The following is a 13,663-nucleotide window of genomic DNA, read 5'->3' as shown; positions in this document are numbered from 1 at the left end:
CGTTTTCGCGTCTGTTGCTAACCGTCAGCAGAGTCCTACTGCAACTAGAACTCTTTTCAGATCTTCTATTTAAAGGGGATTCGGTTTTGCATCTTTTCAAGGACTTCAAGCCACGAATTATACAGAGGAGATCCTGAGTGTTTATGAAAGAAAATTCACTTGAGAATTTTCATGGGATTTTTCATATCTTCTTGAGTGTGATCGTGCTTTGAGTGCGAAGCAACATCGATTGTGTTTCAGCCTTTGGAGTTCCAGAAGGGAGGTCAACATTTGAAGATCGCCAGAGGTTCTGGCTGCTACTGCGGTAGAAGACAAACGGGTCGTTTGTCTAGGCAAGTAAGAGAGTCGAATTGCAAAGGTTTTGTAATTGATTATTGCTTGTAATTGTTCTTCAAATAATAAGATTGACTTTCCTGGGTTTGGCTGCCCCGTAGGGTTTTACCTTTAAAGAGTTCTTTAAAGGGTTTCCCTTCGTAACCAATCGTTGTGTCTTGCAAGTTTGATTATTTATTTTAAATTACTTGATTCGTTTCATAATCTTGATAATTGAGATCTAACCTATTTGTTCAAGGAAATTGGTAGACAATTTCGTGGTTTTACAGGGGTACGTTGGGAATTTCAAAAGTCAATGAATCGGCTCACTTTTAGAAATCTAATTTCTTTTATATCCTCTTTTCGTTTCTTTTCTTTTCTTTTTTTCTTTTTGGGCGAGAAGTAATTTATTCGACCCGTGTTCATCATTTGTAGGATGCATCGTATATTTCCGTCTTGTGGGCCTTTGCTGTCATCAGTTGCTTTTTAAGTTCTTTTCATGCAATCCATTACTTGAGCAACCCCTTCTTCATGTGTCGTTGGTCTCTTTCTTTACATCAATCTTTGTGGCTTTCTCCCATTTATTTCTTATTTGTCTCCTGGTTTTAAGTGTTCATGCCTGTAGTTTGGCTTGACTTGTAAGAAGCCGTGAGAAGACAACATGGGAGGGAACGTGGAAGAAAAGGTCATTCTTGATGGAGAGTCTAATAAGGTACTTATTTCCACTTCTGTTCCTACCTTTGTTAGTATTGTAACTATTGTTTCAGTTTTTATGAGATAATTTCCCACTTTGTTGATGCTTAGGATGTGGTACTAGTTCATGAACTCGAGGAATCTCTTTTGGATTCTTTACCCAAATCACAAACTAGCAGGCCAAGCAGCATGGTTTTCAAGGCAAGTTCAATTGATTGTACTACTAATGAATTATTTGCTGTGTCCTTCCAAATAAGATATTTGATCCAACTTTACTTTGAAAACAGAAATCACCGTGTGATACCGGCTCAGTTGGTTGCCGAAGCCATTTCCACTCTGCATGGCCTGGACCTGAGGTGGTCAGGCCCGATAACCCCGAGTGAGATGCAATATGTTCAGCAGTATGTCTTTGCAAGGTACCCTCAATATTGCAATGGTCTTGTGGAAGAGGACACCAACAAAATTGATCACCTCGATAATCTCTCTATCAAGGAGGCATCTTCAGAGACCCTACCCGACGAAAAACCAATAGTGTTTGCAGTAGTATTCTCTTCGACCTCAACAAAACCCAGTTGCACCCATCGAGACTTCTTGATATCCTCACGAAGAAATCTTCTTTTCAAGGGAGTTTCATTTCAATCCCGGAAATCCAAGCTAGGAACCGAGCCTTGGATCATTGTGGGCTATCAGAGAAGGGCTACTTGGTTCTTTTCATGCCCAACTACAAGGATGCTATGATGATGATTGGGGAGAGCTATCCCTCCTTCAGGGGCAATTTCTACATGATCATTATCAGCGAGGAGTTGGATTACATAAAGGAATTTGCAGCTCACAAAGAATCAAAGGTGGTTGCAGCACCAGAAACTTGGTTGGACTTGAGGATCAAAGGGTCACAACTTAGCCAGTACACTCCAAAGGGACTTTTCTCTTACCCAGTCTATTTGAGTGGGACCAGATACTCTCTGCATTGGATCTCAGAGGCACACCGGAACTCATGGCATGTTCTGCTTGACGCGACAGGCCTGGTTTTTGGCGAGGAGCGGCTGGCCCTTGCACTGCACTGGCCTGACTTTGTGCTGTGTTTACTTGATAACAAACACGGTCAGCCTCCCAAGATTACCAGCCTCCTGATCAGGAAAAAGTCATTTGAAACTAGGCCAAGGATATACTATGCCATCCTTGGCCTAGTTTCATAACTAATTAGCAGGGCCTGTACATGATAATTAAGGATGCGAGTCTACAACAGCTTCATCCCTTTGTACTTTCTATGCACCATGTTTTGTATTCCCTTTTGTTCTTGACAGATCCATAGAATAATAGCCCTATAAGTTTTCCCACCAGAACCTTGAGAACCCTGGTGCTCTAACTGGATGGTTCTCATTGTTTATGCCTTTTAAACAATGTTTATTTAAGAAACAATAGCCCGTCTGACATTTATTTTGATTCTTGAAGTTCTGATATATTCTAAGAAGGAAAGATCGTCTTCATGTGAAAATTGCAACTCAACGGGGTTGATTTCAGCATCCTCCTGGTCAGTGATGATCCAGGGCACGCCTGTGACAAAAGAAACCAAAGCAGATGTCCTGTGACTATGAGGCAGGTAAAAGGAAATTGATGGAACTAATTATTATGTAACAAATCTTCGTTTTGAAACAAGACTTCTAATCCACCAATGAGCTTACATTGATATCAAATCTACTGGCTGCAAGTGCAACTAGCCCACAACACCCCCCCCCCCCCCCCCCCCCCCCCCCCCCCCCCCCCCCAAAAAAAAACAACACACACACACACAAAACCAAAAAAAAAAATAGTAGGAAAATGATGTATACGAATGTCATATGGTGGAGTAGACAAATTTAACCGTAATTTTCACACTTGGCAGAAAAGTACTGAGCTAACAGACTTCTTGTCAGTCATGATTCAAGAACAGCTTCTTCTTTCGAGGCTTCTACATCTCAGGAGAGTTCTATACATATGACTTAAAAAGAATACTGTTGTACATAGTTACAAATTTATAACATGAAATCAATACCTAATGTAAATAAATCCATCAATAAAGCGTATAGACTTAGGTTGCATTTGGATACTAAGGTGATTGAGATATTTTCATACATTAGACTATATTCAATATATAAACGCACATGGCATGCCAATCTAAAGTTATCTCAAGTGGGTCATGTGGTTTTACCACTACAACAACAAACCAATCATTGATAGAACCCACAACTTTTTAATCTTCTTATAAAAAGTTAAACATATATTAACTTACTTCATACATCCGAACACATCTCAATGGAACCCACACTCTTACAAAAAACTCACTAAACATCTTAACTCACTACTATTCACATCTATTTAGTTGATTTGAAATACTCTTAACATCTAAACTAATTAAGTTCTTCTACTCATCATCTCTATACCACATATTTGATAAGAGAAAAAAATTATGTATGGCATACGGTGTGAAAATGATAAAACCAACCTTATTGGCTTGGCCAAATGAGAATGTCAGCCAAAATTTGAATTATTTATATAAAAAATACCTACATTGGATTGGGTAAATCTAAAACATTTTACATTTTTGTTACAATCTTAGCTAAAGTCATTAGTTAAAGATAAAAGACCACTTTCATTTACCAAAAAATAAAATATTACTTTCTCACTCCTACACTTTCATTTCACTAATTAAAATATTAAAATATTCTACACTTTCATTTCAAAGGATTAAATGGCCTTTGAAAATATATTTTTTTAATATTAATTTAATTATAATATAATTATTAATAATATTAAATTTGTAAAATTATAAAATGTGATAAAAATAAATTTTTTTTAAAAAATATTAATTTAATAATATTTTATTATTATATAGAGAATGAATAACTAATCTAATGTAGGGATTGAATTTAGATAGAATATGTAAATGTAAAGAAATGTTGATATTGGTCAAATTTAATAATATTAAATTCGTAGAATTATAAAATGTGATAAAAATAAAATTTTAAAAAAAATATTAATTTAATAATATTTTATTATATAGAGAATGAATGAGTAATCCAATATAAGGATTGAATTTAGATGGAATAAGTAAATGTAAAGAAGTATTAATATTGATCAAATTTAAAGATAATTTGGCCAAGCTAATAAAGATGCTCTTAAATAGAGTTTTTCATCGGCCTAATGGTATTCGCCCCTCCTCTCTCATGACCCAAAAAAAAAAAACCCATGGAATTAATTCTTTTTCTCTGTAATTTTAAGAATCAAATCTTTTGGCTTAGGAGCAGTACTTGATATGAGTCTTTTGAGGATCCAATGAAGCAGTACCAAATAGGAATGAGAACAGGTGCCTATGCTAAAGGTACGAGAAATGTTATAAATATAAAGAGATTTTATAAAAATAAATCTATAAATTGATTTGATTTTATATAATATTTTAGATCTATTTTATAATAAAAATAATTTTATAATTTAATATATCACATTAGATTATATTAATTTATGAATTTATTGTTTTGAAATAATATTTCTCTAAAAATATTCGCACTAAAAGTAATTTGTATGTTAAAAACTTGAAAAATACAGTCTCTGTATTGCAATGGCCTCTAGACTAATCCAAACCTCTAGACTATGAAATTTGGCTGATAGAAATTAGAATCATCAACCATAAAGTAATTTTTTGTCGCCTTTTTGTTGCAGGATAAATCAAGCGGCTCAAGACTTTTTTATCTTATTGATTAAGGATTTTAAAAAATTGGTTAAAAAAATCTCTACAGTTGTGCTAATGGTACGTCCAGTGGTAAGTACTAGGCGGCCGCAAGCATCATCTATTTTCTTTTTCTTTATCCATATGACCATGCTAGGTGTGTTGCCAACTCAAGCGGTAAGTTGTAGCGGTAGGATATATGGGGTTGGGTAGCATTTTTCAATTGAAAAATATTTATATTTAAATTATATTTAAATTTTGAGATAAGATAAAATAAAATAAGGTAGAATAAGATGATTTAAGATATTTTTTTAATATCCTTAATCAATAAGAAAAAAAAAACAATTATATTAATAATCACTTCTTTAAATATTAAGTAAAACAATAAATTAAAAAAATTAAAATGCATGAGCAGTAAATTTGGAGGATTCCATTAGCATTTTAAAAAAGAAAAAAAATCAAACCACTGAAACTCAAGCCTCTCACTGCTCCTCGAACCCCTCGCTATGAAACTCGAACTCAAAGTTCAAACCCTTCCCTTTGAAACTTGAACCCGAACCCCTCGTTTGAAACTCAATCAATCCCCTCTTCCTTCCCCATCTTTAGATCGAAACTCTCGTTATGAAACCCATGAAATCAAAATCATTACCTTTGAAACCGAAACCCCTTCATTAGACCCTTTTCAATTAGCGCTACAAATTAATAGTATAGCTCGTAAACAATTCGAGCTCAGCTCGTGTATACTCGATTTAAATTTAGTTCATTCAATAAATAAAATATTCATAGATTCGAATATTAAACGAGTAAAACTCGTATAAACTCGGTATGATTGGGTTTAAACTTGTGAACAAAATTCATATAAGCTCAACTTGACTCATTTGAGCTCGTTTTGAAACTTGTAATATGTTTTTTATATGTATGTGTTATATATATTGCATGTGACTTATATTTTATATACTTAATTATATATTATTAATTTATTTATAGTTTACCTTATTTAATATAGATATGTTATGTTTCCAAAATGTGTATAAGATAATTTGTATAATAATATATCCTACAACTACAACTATTGATTTATTATATTATCTATATGTATTAAATAGTTTAGTTTATTACATTTATCTTGTGTATTATTCTTTTGATTTATAACTATAAGTTATTTTTATTAAAAAAGTTATACCATAAAAATTTTGAATTAAAATTATTTAGTTGAATAGTTCAATGGTTTGAGCTTTTTTGTAAAATTTAAAAACTTTTATTAATTAAAAGATAAAGATTAAAAATTTCATAATAAAAAATCGAGTTCAAATTTGAGTCGCTTGAGCTCGAGTCGAATTTAAACAACATTAATGGTTAACAAATCGAGTTCAAGTAAGGATATTCGAGTTCGAAGGAATAAACATGTTAATCAAGCTTGAGTATCTTTATTCGAACTCGACTCGATTCGGTTCATTTGTAGTCCTACTTTCAATCGAAGAAGCTTCGTCCATTCTTCATATCATCTTCTTCCATTCCCCATTTTGAAACCACAATCACCCCAAATCTGAAACCAAAAATACCCAAGCCCATCCGAGCTTGTGAAAATCCAAACCCAAGCAACAATCCTCCTGGTAACACTCTGTCCAACCCGAAGCAACCACCCCTCGCAGGAACACGAGTATTTTGCGAGCAGGCAAGCTCTTTTGCATTTGGTGAGTATAGGTCTGCGTCTATAGCTTCTTTGTTTGTTGTTTTGGAAAATGGGCATTGAAATAATGTTAGGTTCATTGTGGAATTGCTGGGCATTTTGCGTAAATGTTGGTACTCAAACTGTGAATTTTTGCTGAACTTGAACTGTGTTCGAACTTTTCATCATTGTTGTTGTTCTCAATTTTATTTTATTTTTGTTCGAATGAACTGTGTTCATGGAATTTCTAAAAATTCGAACTGTAGTTTCATAATGCCGTGGGTTTGAATGTAATTATACGTTGGAGTTTCAGAGGGGTAATCTTGATGTGGGTTTGGTAGTAAGCAGATGTTTTGGTGTTGCTTGTAAAGCTCTCACTGATTCTACCAGTGATTAATTTGCATGGAGAATGATTTTGCAACTGCTACTGTTGATAAATGATTGTCTTATTACATGGAAAATGATTTTGTAACCTTTTATTACACTTTATACTCACTCAAGATAAAAGCTTCTCTTAGAATATGCAATAGGTATTATAATTTCACTCTAGTCACTCGTTCTTTATCATTTAATTTCAATTCACTCGTTCTCATCATTTAATTTAAAATCACTCGTTCTCATCATTTAAGTTCATCTTAGATTCAACTTCCCCACTGTAAGGTGACATGGTATGCATATTGCTAACCAATGAACACATGAATATGCATACTGATATTTTCAGCTAGTGCTTTTATGAATAGATGTGCTTATCATAAAAGATGTGCTTGTATGAATATTATTCTCAGCATATGCTCAATTTTGTAGTTTAGGCATTCTTGCAGATTTTTCTGTTGATATAATCCTGAAATACCAATATATGACTAAAAGACAATTCAACGATTACAGCAAACAATTGTTAGATCAAAAAGTGACTTTGAGAAGATATAAGCAGCATTGAATATTGAACTATAGGCGGAGAGGTGCAAGATAAAAGTGGAGAAAAATAGTTACATCATAACAATTTCATTATCGGGGTTAATTTTTTTGGGAATACTCCACTTGTTGGTTCAAAGGAAAATGATTGATGATGTAATGGACATATGTAGTTGCATTCTTTTTGTAAGGGATAAGTTTGGAGTTTCATTTTTGTGATGCATTTGTACAAAAATTCTTTTTTTAAAAAATGGGTTAAATATGAAGTTAAAAAATAAAAAATAAAAAGAGCCCAAAATCTCATTCCACTCCGACTTGGAGCCCACGTTGCCATGCCAGGTGCGTTGCTAACTCAAGCAGTACATTCGAGGTGTAGGATATAAGGAGTTGAGTAGCATCACTTTTTTCAATTTTTAATTTTTTAATTTTTTTCATTTAATCACTACTTAATCGTTACAATTTTTTTAAACATCTAAACAAAACAAAAAGAAAAATAATTCAATTTTTTTAAATTCAAAAACAAAAAATATATTAAAAATTATATTTAACCCTCTTTTAATTTTATAATTTTTTTATTCAATTTTTTTCCTCACATTTTTCAAAATCTCATAAAAATTTTAACTTTAATAACTTTATTATTATTAACAAATTATCTTACTACTATTTATAAATTTTTCATTTTATCTTATATTATCTATATAACCATACGTGCATAAGCTCAATGGATAAACTCTCGTAATGTCCATGGACGAGTCAGACCAACTTATTATATAAGGGAAAATACGTAATACATTCCGTATCAAACTTGATACCTTTTTTACCCATCAATTATTGAATTTATTATGTTAAAAGAATAAAATTTGATTTGATAATTGATGGACACATCTAGATAAGAGTGAAATAGGATGACAAATGGAATGAAATCGTCGTTCATGTGCAGCCCAACTGTCCAAAAATCTCGTAAATTTAAAGGATAAATAGCCTAACTCGGATAGAAAAGTCCTACCTCCGCCATCCATACTGGAGAGAAACCATAGATTACGCGGTTTGGAATGTCAGAGACCCAAGAAAGTGAAAGAAATAATATTTGAAAGCTTTCACTTTCATTGAATTAACAAGTATTGACAAAAGCTAATTGCGAGAGAGATGCAATGCACCAGTGTCCCTGATTAGGGCTTAAATATTGAGGTAAACCAAACAGCCAAGCAATGATTTGAGACTTTTGTGGTGTCGAGACCATTCATTCTTTAATTGCATAAACTACAAGACAATATATATTTTTATTTTTCTAACTTATCCCCAGCCTCACTCACGACGACAATATCCATAGAAAATTCAAAATTCAAAAGGTATGCGTGATTTTTCTTTTAAAATGTCTTTATCAGAAAGACAAACAAATGTCAAAATTCTGCAAACAAACCTCATCACAGAAAACACAAGATTTTTGAAGAAAATGAAGAAAACTTGAATAGGAAAACCCATTACAAATCAGCAGATGCTTCATTCGGATTCTCCCTTAATTGCCTTAACATAACATTATCACTTAATTAATTTAGGTAGTTATTTTTTGTAAAATAATCATTGCCTCTCAGTTTAACAAAAAAGATTGACAACAAGAAGGACCCAGGATCGTCGGTCCAGTACTCTAGCAAAAACTAACACTGTTACTGCCACCATCGCTCGCGTTAGCTGCCGACGGTATTTCGAAGTGCCAGAGCCTTCCTACGGCCTTGACCAAGTATTTCCTACACAGGAACTCCTCAGCGAAAATCTTCTCTACCCTCCGATCAACATCGTGTAGGAACACGTGCGTCACCCCGGATCCCTTCCTGTTCCTCGCCATTACAGCCGCCGAGAAGATCGCGCCCATCCGACCCGGTAACTCCGCAGAGTACCCGCGCGGCGCATCGACCATGATCAAGTCCCACTCCTTCTCGTAGACCTCATCTGGCAGGTTATCCAGCGCTAACCGGCACAGGGTGTTGCCGCGTAGGACAGCATTTCGCGGCGAACACTGCGGTTCGGACCGGTAAGAGGATAGCAGGTTGTCGGCCTGTGAGAGCTTCGTGCGGTACTTGACCGTGTGTGCCCGGAGTTCAGGGGAGTCCTTAAGAACGGTCTGGACCCATTTGGGGTCCTCCTCGAGGAATAGCGTCGTGCCGCGTGGATTAAGCGAGGTCCACATGAGCGAGTCGTGACCGAGCCCGAAGACGAGGAAGTTGCAAGGCGCGCGTGACTTGAGGACCTCAAAGGAGACGGAAATCTCCGCCAGGGACTGTTGTGGGACCACACTCGAGGTGGCGTAGTGGAGGATGGCTCGGAGCTGGGTCTCCGTGGGTGAGTGAGAGGCGACGGCGAGGCTTCTTGGGCTGCCGGCCAGCGCGCAGAGTAGGTAGTTCTCTCCAGATCCGATGAAGCTGGAGATGAGCACAGCACCGCCCATTAGACCGGCCAGAGCCATGGCGATGAACATTGTCTTTTCGGTAACTGAACGGCTTTTCTTCATTTCTTCACGTTTCTCTTGGCAGTCCAATTTTCAAGCAGAATCTTATGTCCTAAATTTTAATGGGCAAAGTGGAGGTTGGGTCTTAATATCGAGTGGTGTCTTTCGAAGATGTATCAGACAGTTTTGTCTGAATTTTAGGAGTTAGTATAGAGAGAGTCTGAGAGAGGGAGAGAGATAGGTATTTTAGGATCTACAACTACTGGTACGAATACATCAAAATAAGTTGTATAATATCTAATATCTATGACTGTTGGAATAATTATAATATTAGTGACTTTTTCGAATGACATTAAAATCTTAATAAATGCTGTGATTAAGTTCGATTTAGTAAATGGGATGAAAATTTTGAATTTTAAGATAAATTATATTTTGATATTATTATTATTTTGAGATTTGAAAAGATTAAAAAAATATTGAATTATTTATTATATTTTATATTAAAATTTAAAAAAATTATAATGATAAGATGAAAATTTTATATTGTCAAACTGAACCTTTACATGTATATTTCATAGTAAAACCTAGGTCTCGTTTGAATTATAAGAGGATTTTATCTCATTTTATTTTAATTTTTAAATATTACAAATATAAATATCATCAAATCATTACTTAATTATTATAATTTTTTTAAACTAAAAAAAATATAAAAATAATTCAATTTTATCAAATCTCAAAATAAAAATAATATTAAAAATTAATATTTTAACAATATTTTAATTTTATAATATTTTTATTCAATTTTTCTTTTTTCTCTTTCAAAATCTCATAAAACATCTTATTTTACTATTATTTATAAATAATTTTATTACTATTTACAAATTTATTATCTCAATTCATCTTTATCTCAACATCCAAATTATGCCTAAAGACAAGTTCCTCTCCAAATTCTAAAGAATCTAAATTTATCTTTTTGCTTGTAAATTAGTGTCATACATCTTATTAATTTGATTTATAAAATTTGAATTTTTAAACTATTTTATGAATTATGTCATGATAATGCGGTAAAAAGTTTCTCTCACAGTAACTTGTCATTATAATTTTTCAGCTTTGCTACATACAGTCGCCACATACAGTCGGCGTGCAGTCGGCTGTACAGAATGAATAAAAAAAATTATAAAAATTTTTTTTTATATTCAAGGGGACCTACATGAATTATAAAAAGTTATAAAAATAAATTTTTTTTTTCATGTAGGTCCTGTATTAATTTTTTTTTTACAGCCGACTGCACGCAGACTGCATCTCCCGACTGCAAAAAGTATTTCTCATAATTTTTTTAGGGACGTGCTACACCCGTTGGGGCTCTCACTAGGTTTTTTTTTTTTTTTACATTATTTTTTAAATATTTTAAAAATAACAAAAATTATAATATTATTAAATAATATTTTCTTAACTATTGAAAAAAAAAACTTAAAAAAAAAAAAAAAAAAAAAAAAAAAAAAAAAAAAAAAAGAGCGGGATCCCCCAACATTTTCCATTTTTCTATGGAAGATGACTATTTCAATTTAGGATTTGGGATATCAAATTAGCCAATTGATTAAGAATATGGTCTTTTATTAAATTTTTAATGATCGAAATAATATCAAAACATCCCCTCTTCAAAATTCCACAGGTAAACTATTAGAAATATTGTTATATTAAAAATAATATGTACAGTTGACAAAAAAGATGTGCGCCACTGCATGTATATAATATATATATATACAATGTCAATTCTTAAAAATGAAAAAAAAAATAAAAACAAATTAAGAGATTACAAATTAAAATAAAATAAACTTAGAAGCAAAAAATAGAGTAAAATATCAAACTAAAAGCCCTAAGTTTTTTAAAACTAAAAAGCACACCTAGGTTTTTTAAAACTAAAAAACACTTAAAAATAAAGCATAAATATCGTAATAAAAGGTCTGGTAAGAACATCCCACGGTGGCTTCACAGTCATCTAGTATATTTATTTATTTAAACTTTTTTGTTACTTAATTTATAACAATTTATGGCTTTTCTATTCTATTTTAAGTCCTTTTTTTTCTTTAAGTTTGTATACATGTGACGTGTGAAATATCACATGCCGAGCCATTATTATTTTTTTGATATTAAGAGATTTGGAGGGAGAATTTAACTCAATATTTCTTTTATATAGTTCTAGGTATCATGTCATTTAAACTACATGCTTTTGGCCTCGCGAGTCATTATTAAAGTTGAAGTGGCGTTTCCAAATGTGAAATGTTCACCGACGAAGTGGCCAAATTTGGTTTTAAACAAGTTATATTATATCTACTTTTATATAATTTATTTGTTAAATAAGCATTTCTATCACTAATACCATATTACATAAACATATGACACTGTCACTTATGGCAATAAGCTCGCGTCAAATTTTAAAATATCTAAAGCAAAGTATAGACAATTAATCAAAAGAGTAAAGCTGCAAGTGGCTGCAAGTATAAAAATATTGTTTTTTTTAATCTAATTTTTTTATTCACATTTTTTATCATTTTAAAACATTTTTAAACAAAATAAAAAATACATCAATATATTAAAAATTATTTTCTTAATTATTAAGTGAAAAAAATATTACTAAGCAATCAAATGGAACGACAAAGATAGACGACATACTAACTTTTTTCTTAATAAAAAATATGGGTGACCAACTGGCCATATATGGTGGCTCGCAGTGGATCTTATGCAAAACAAACTAATCAGGTCAATGTGTACATATGCTAAATTTATAAATTGACATGACTTAATATAATATATTATATTATAAAATAAATCTAACATATCATATGAAATTACGTCAATTTATAAATATATTTTTACCTAATTTTCTTGTATTTATAAACTTCTCATAAATATAACGTCCATGACCATCGACTTTCTTATCATAAATTTAAAATTGATCTATAATTATTTCTTAATTGTTTTTTAGTTTTAAATATGAAATTCATTCGACCTATTAGCAAAAGTGATAGTGCGGGGGAGATCAGTCTCACTTTACAATAAAGGGTATAAAGCCGCTTCGCAGCGGTCATAAGTTTTTCTCTTGTAGCATATAGTGGATCTCCATATATACACTACAGTAGAAAAGGCTCCATATATAATAATATATCTTTTGTTCATATACGACCCATCAATGTTTGGACGAAAACTCTTTCTGACATTATCACTGTAGGGCTCACATAAATACCACAAATTGTATCATAATTGCTCTTATTTAAATTTTTTTTTTAATTTTTAACTTTTCTAGTTGTATAGTTGTATTTTTTATTAACTTAATTTATTGGGTATTTAATTAAAACACTTGTATTTTGTTTACTCATTTACTCATCTTCATCTGTCTGGACACGTGGCGTCTGAAGATTAGAACGCGTAACGCACTCTTCAGTATGCTCACGTAGTGACTTTATAACTTTGGAGAGAAAAGAACAGATCTTTTTAGAATATAATCATTAATTAATTTATTTTTTTAATTTTTAATACAGTGAGCTGAAAATTACGAACTAAATTTCTTTAAAAAATCTCTTTTAGGTATGATTTGTACGAATACTTGCAGTGGTGCTTGACATGTTAACTTCGAAATTGATAGTTTGATCTTGGTGGGTTCATTCATTATCACAACGCACCACGTGGATTAACTTAGCTATTCCTCTCCAAAGATGGAGGCCGTCTGGACGACGTAAGGACACACTGACATTTGTTTGACTCTGAACAACCACAGGATGAAGTACAGGTACTATTTTGCAACTTAAAACAGTTTCGCTTTGGGGGTTAAACTGTCAATACTCAATACTGGAATATGATTAATACATCTTTACAGTATATAAGTAATGATTATTTTTAAAAAAATGAAAATTTTGAAATTTACGTAAAAAAA

General features: G+C 32.4%; 1 protein-coding gene and 1 pseudogene across 1 annotated transcript; one reads left to right on the top strand and one right to left on the bottom strand.

The window, feature by feature from the left end:
• Positions 1-723: 723 nt before the first annotated feature.
• LOC122311710 lies at positions 724-2,388 on the top strand (annotated as a pseudogene).
• A 6,382-nt stretch (positions 2,389-8,770) lies between these two features.
• LOC122308862 (probable methyltransferase At1g27930) lies at positions 8,771-9,995 on the bottom strand. Its single transcript, XM_043122133.1, has one exon. The coding sequence runs from the start codon at positions 9,793-9,795 to the stop codon at positions 8,935-8,937; it is 861 nt and encodes a 286-aa protein (XP_042978067.1). The 5' UTR covers positions 9,796-9,995; the 3' UTR covers positions 8,771-8,934.
• Positions 9,996-13,663: the final 3,668 nt, after the last annotated feature.

The sequence above is a fragment of the Carya illinoinensis genome, chromosome 5 (genome assembly GCF_018687715.1).
Source record: "Carya illinoinensis cultivar Pawnee chromosome 5, C.illinoinensisPawnee_v1, whole genome shotgun sequence".
NCBI lineage: Eukaryota > Viridiplantae > Streptophyta > Magnoliopsida > Fagales > Juglandaceae > Carya > Carya illinoinensis.
The sequence above is the reverse complement of the archived record's forward strand: the minus strand, read 5'-3'. Positions and strand labels throughout refer to the sequence as shown.

Coding starts and splice junctions, on each gene's coding strand:
- LOC122308862 (XM_043122133.1), bottom strand. CDS start 9,795: ATGAAGAAAAGCCGTTCAGTTACCGAAAAGACAATGTTCATCGCCATG.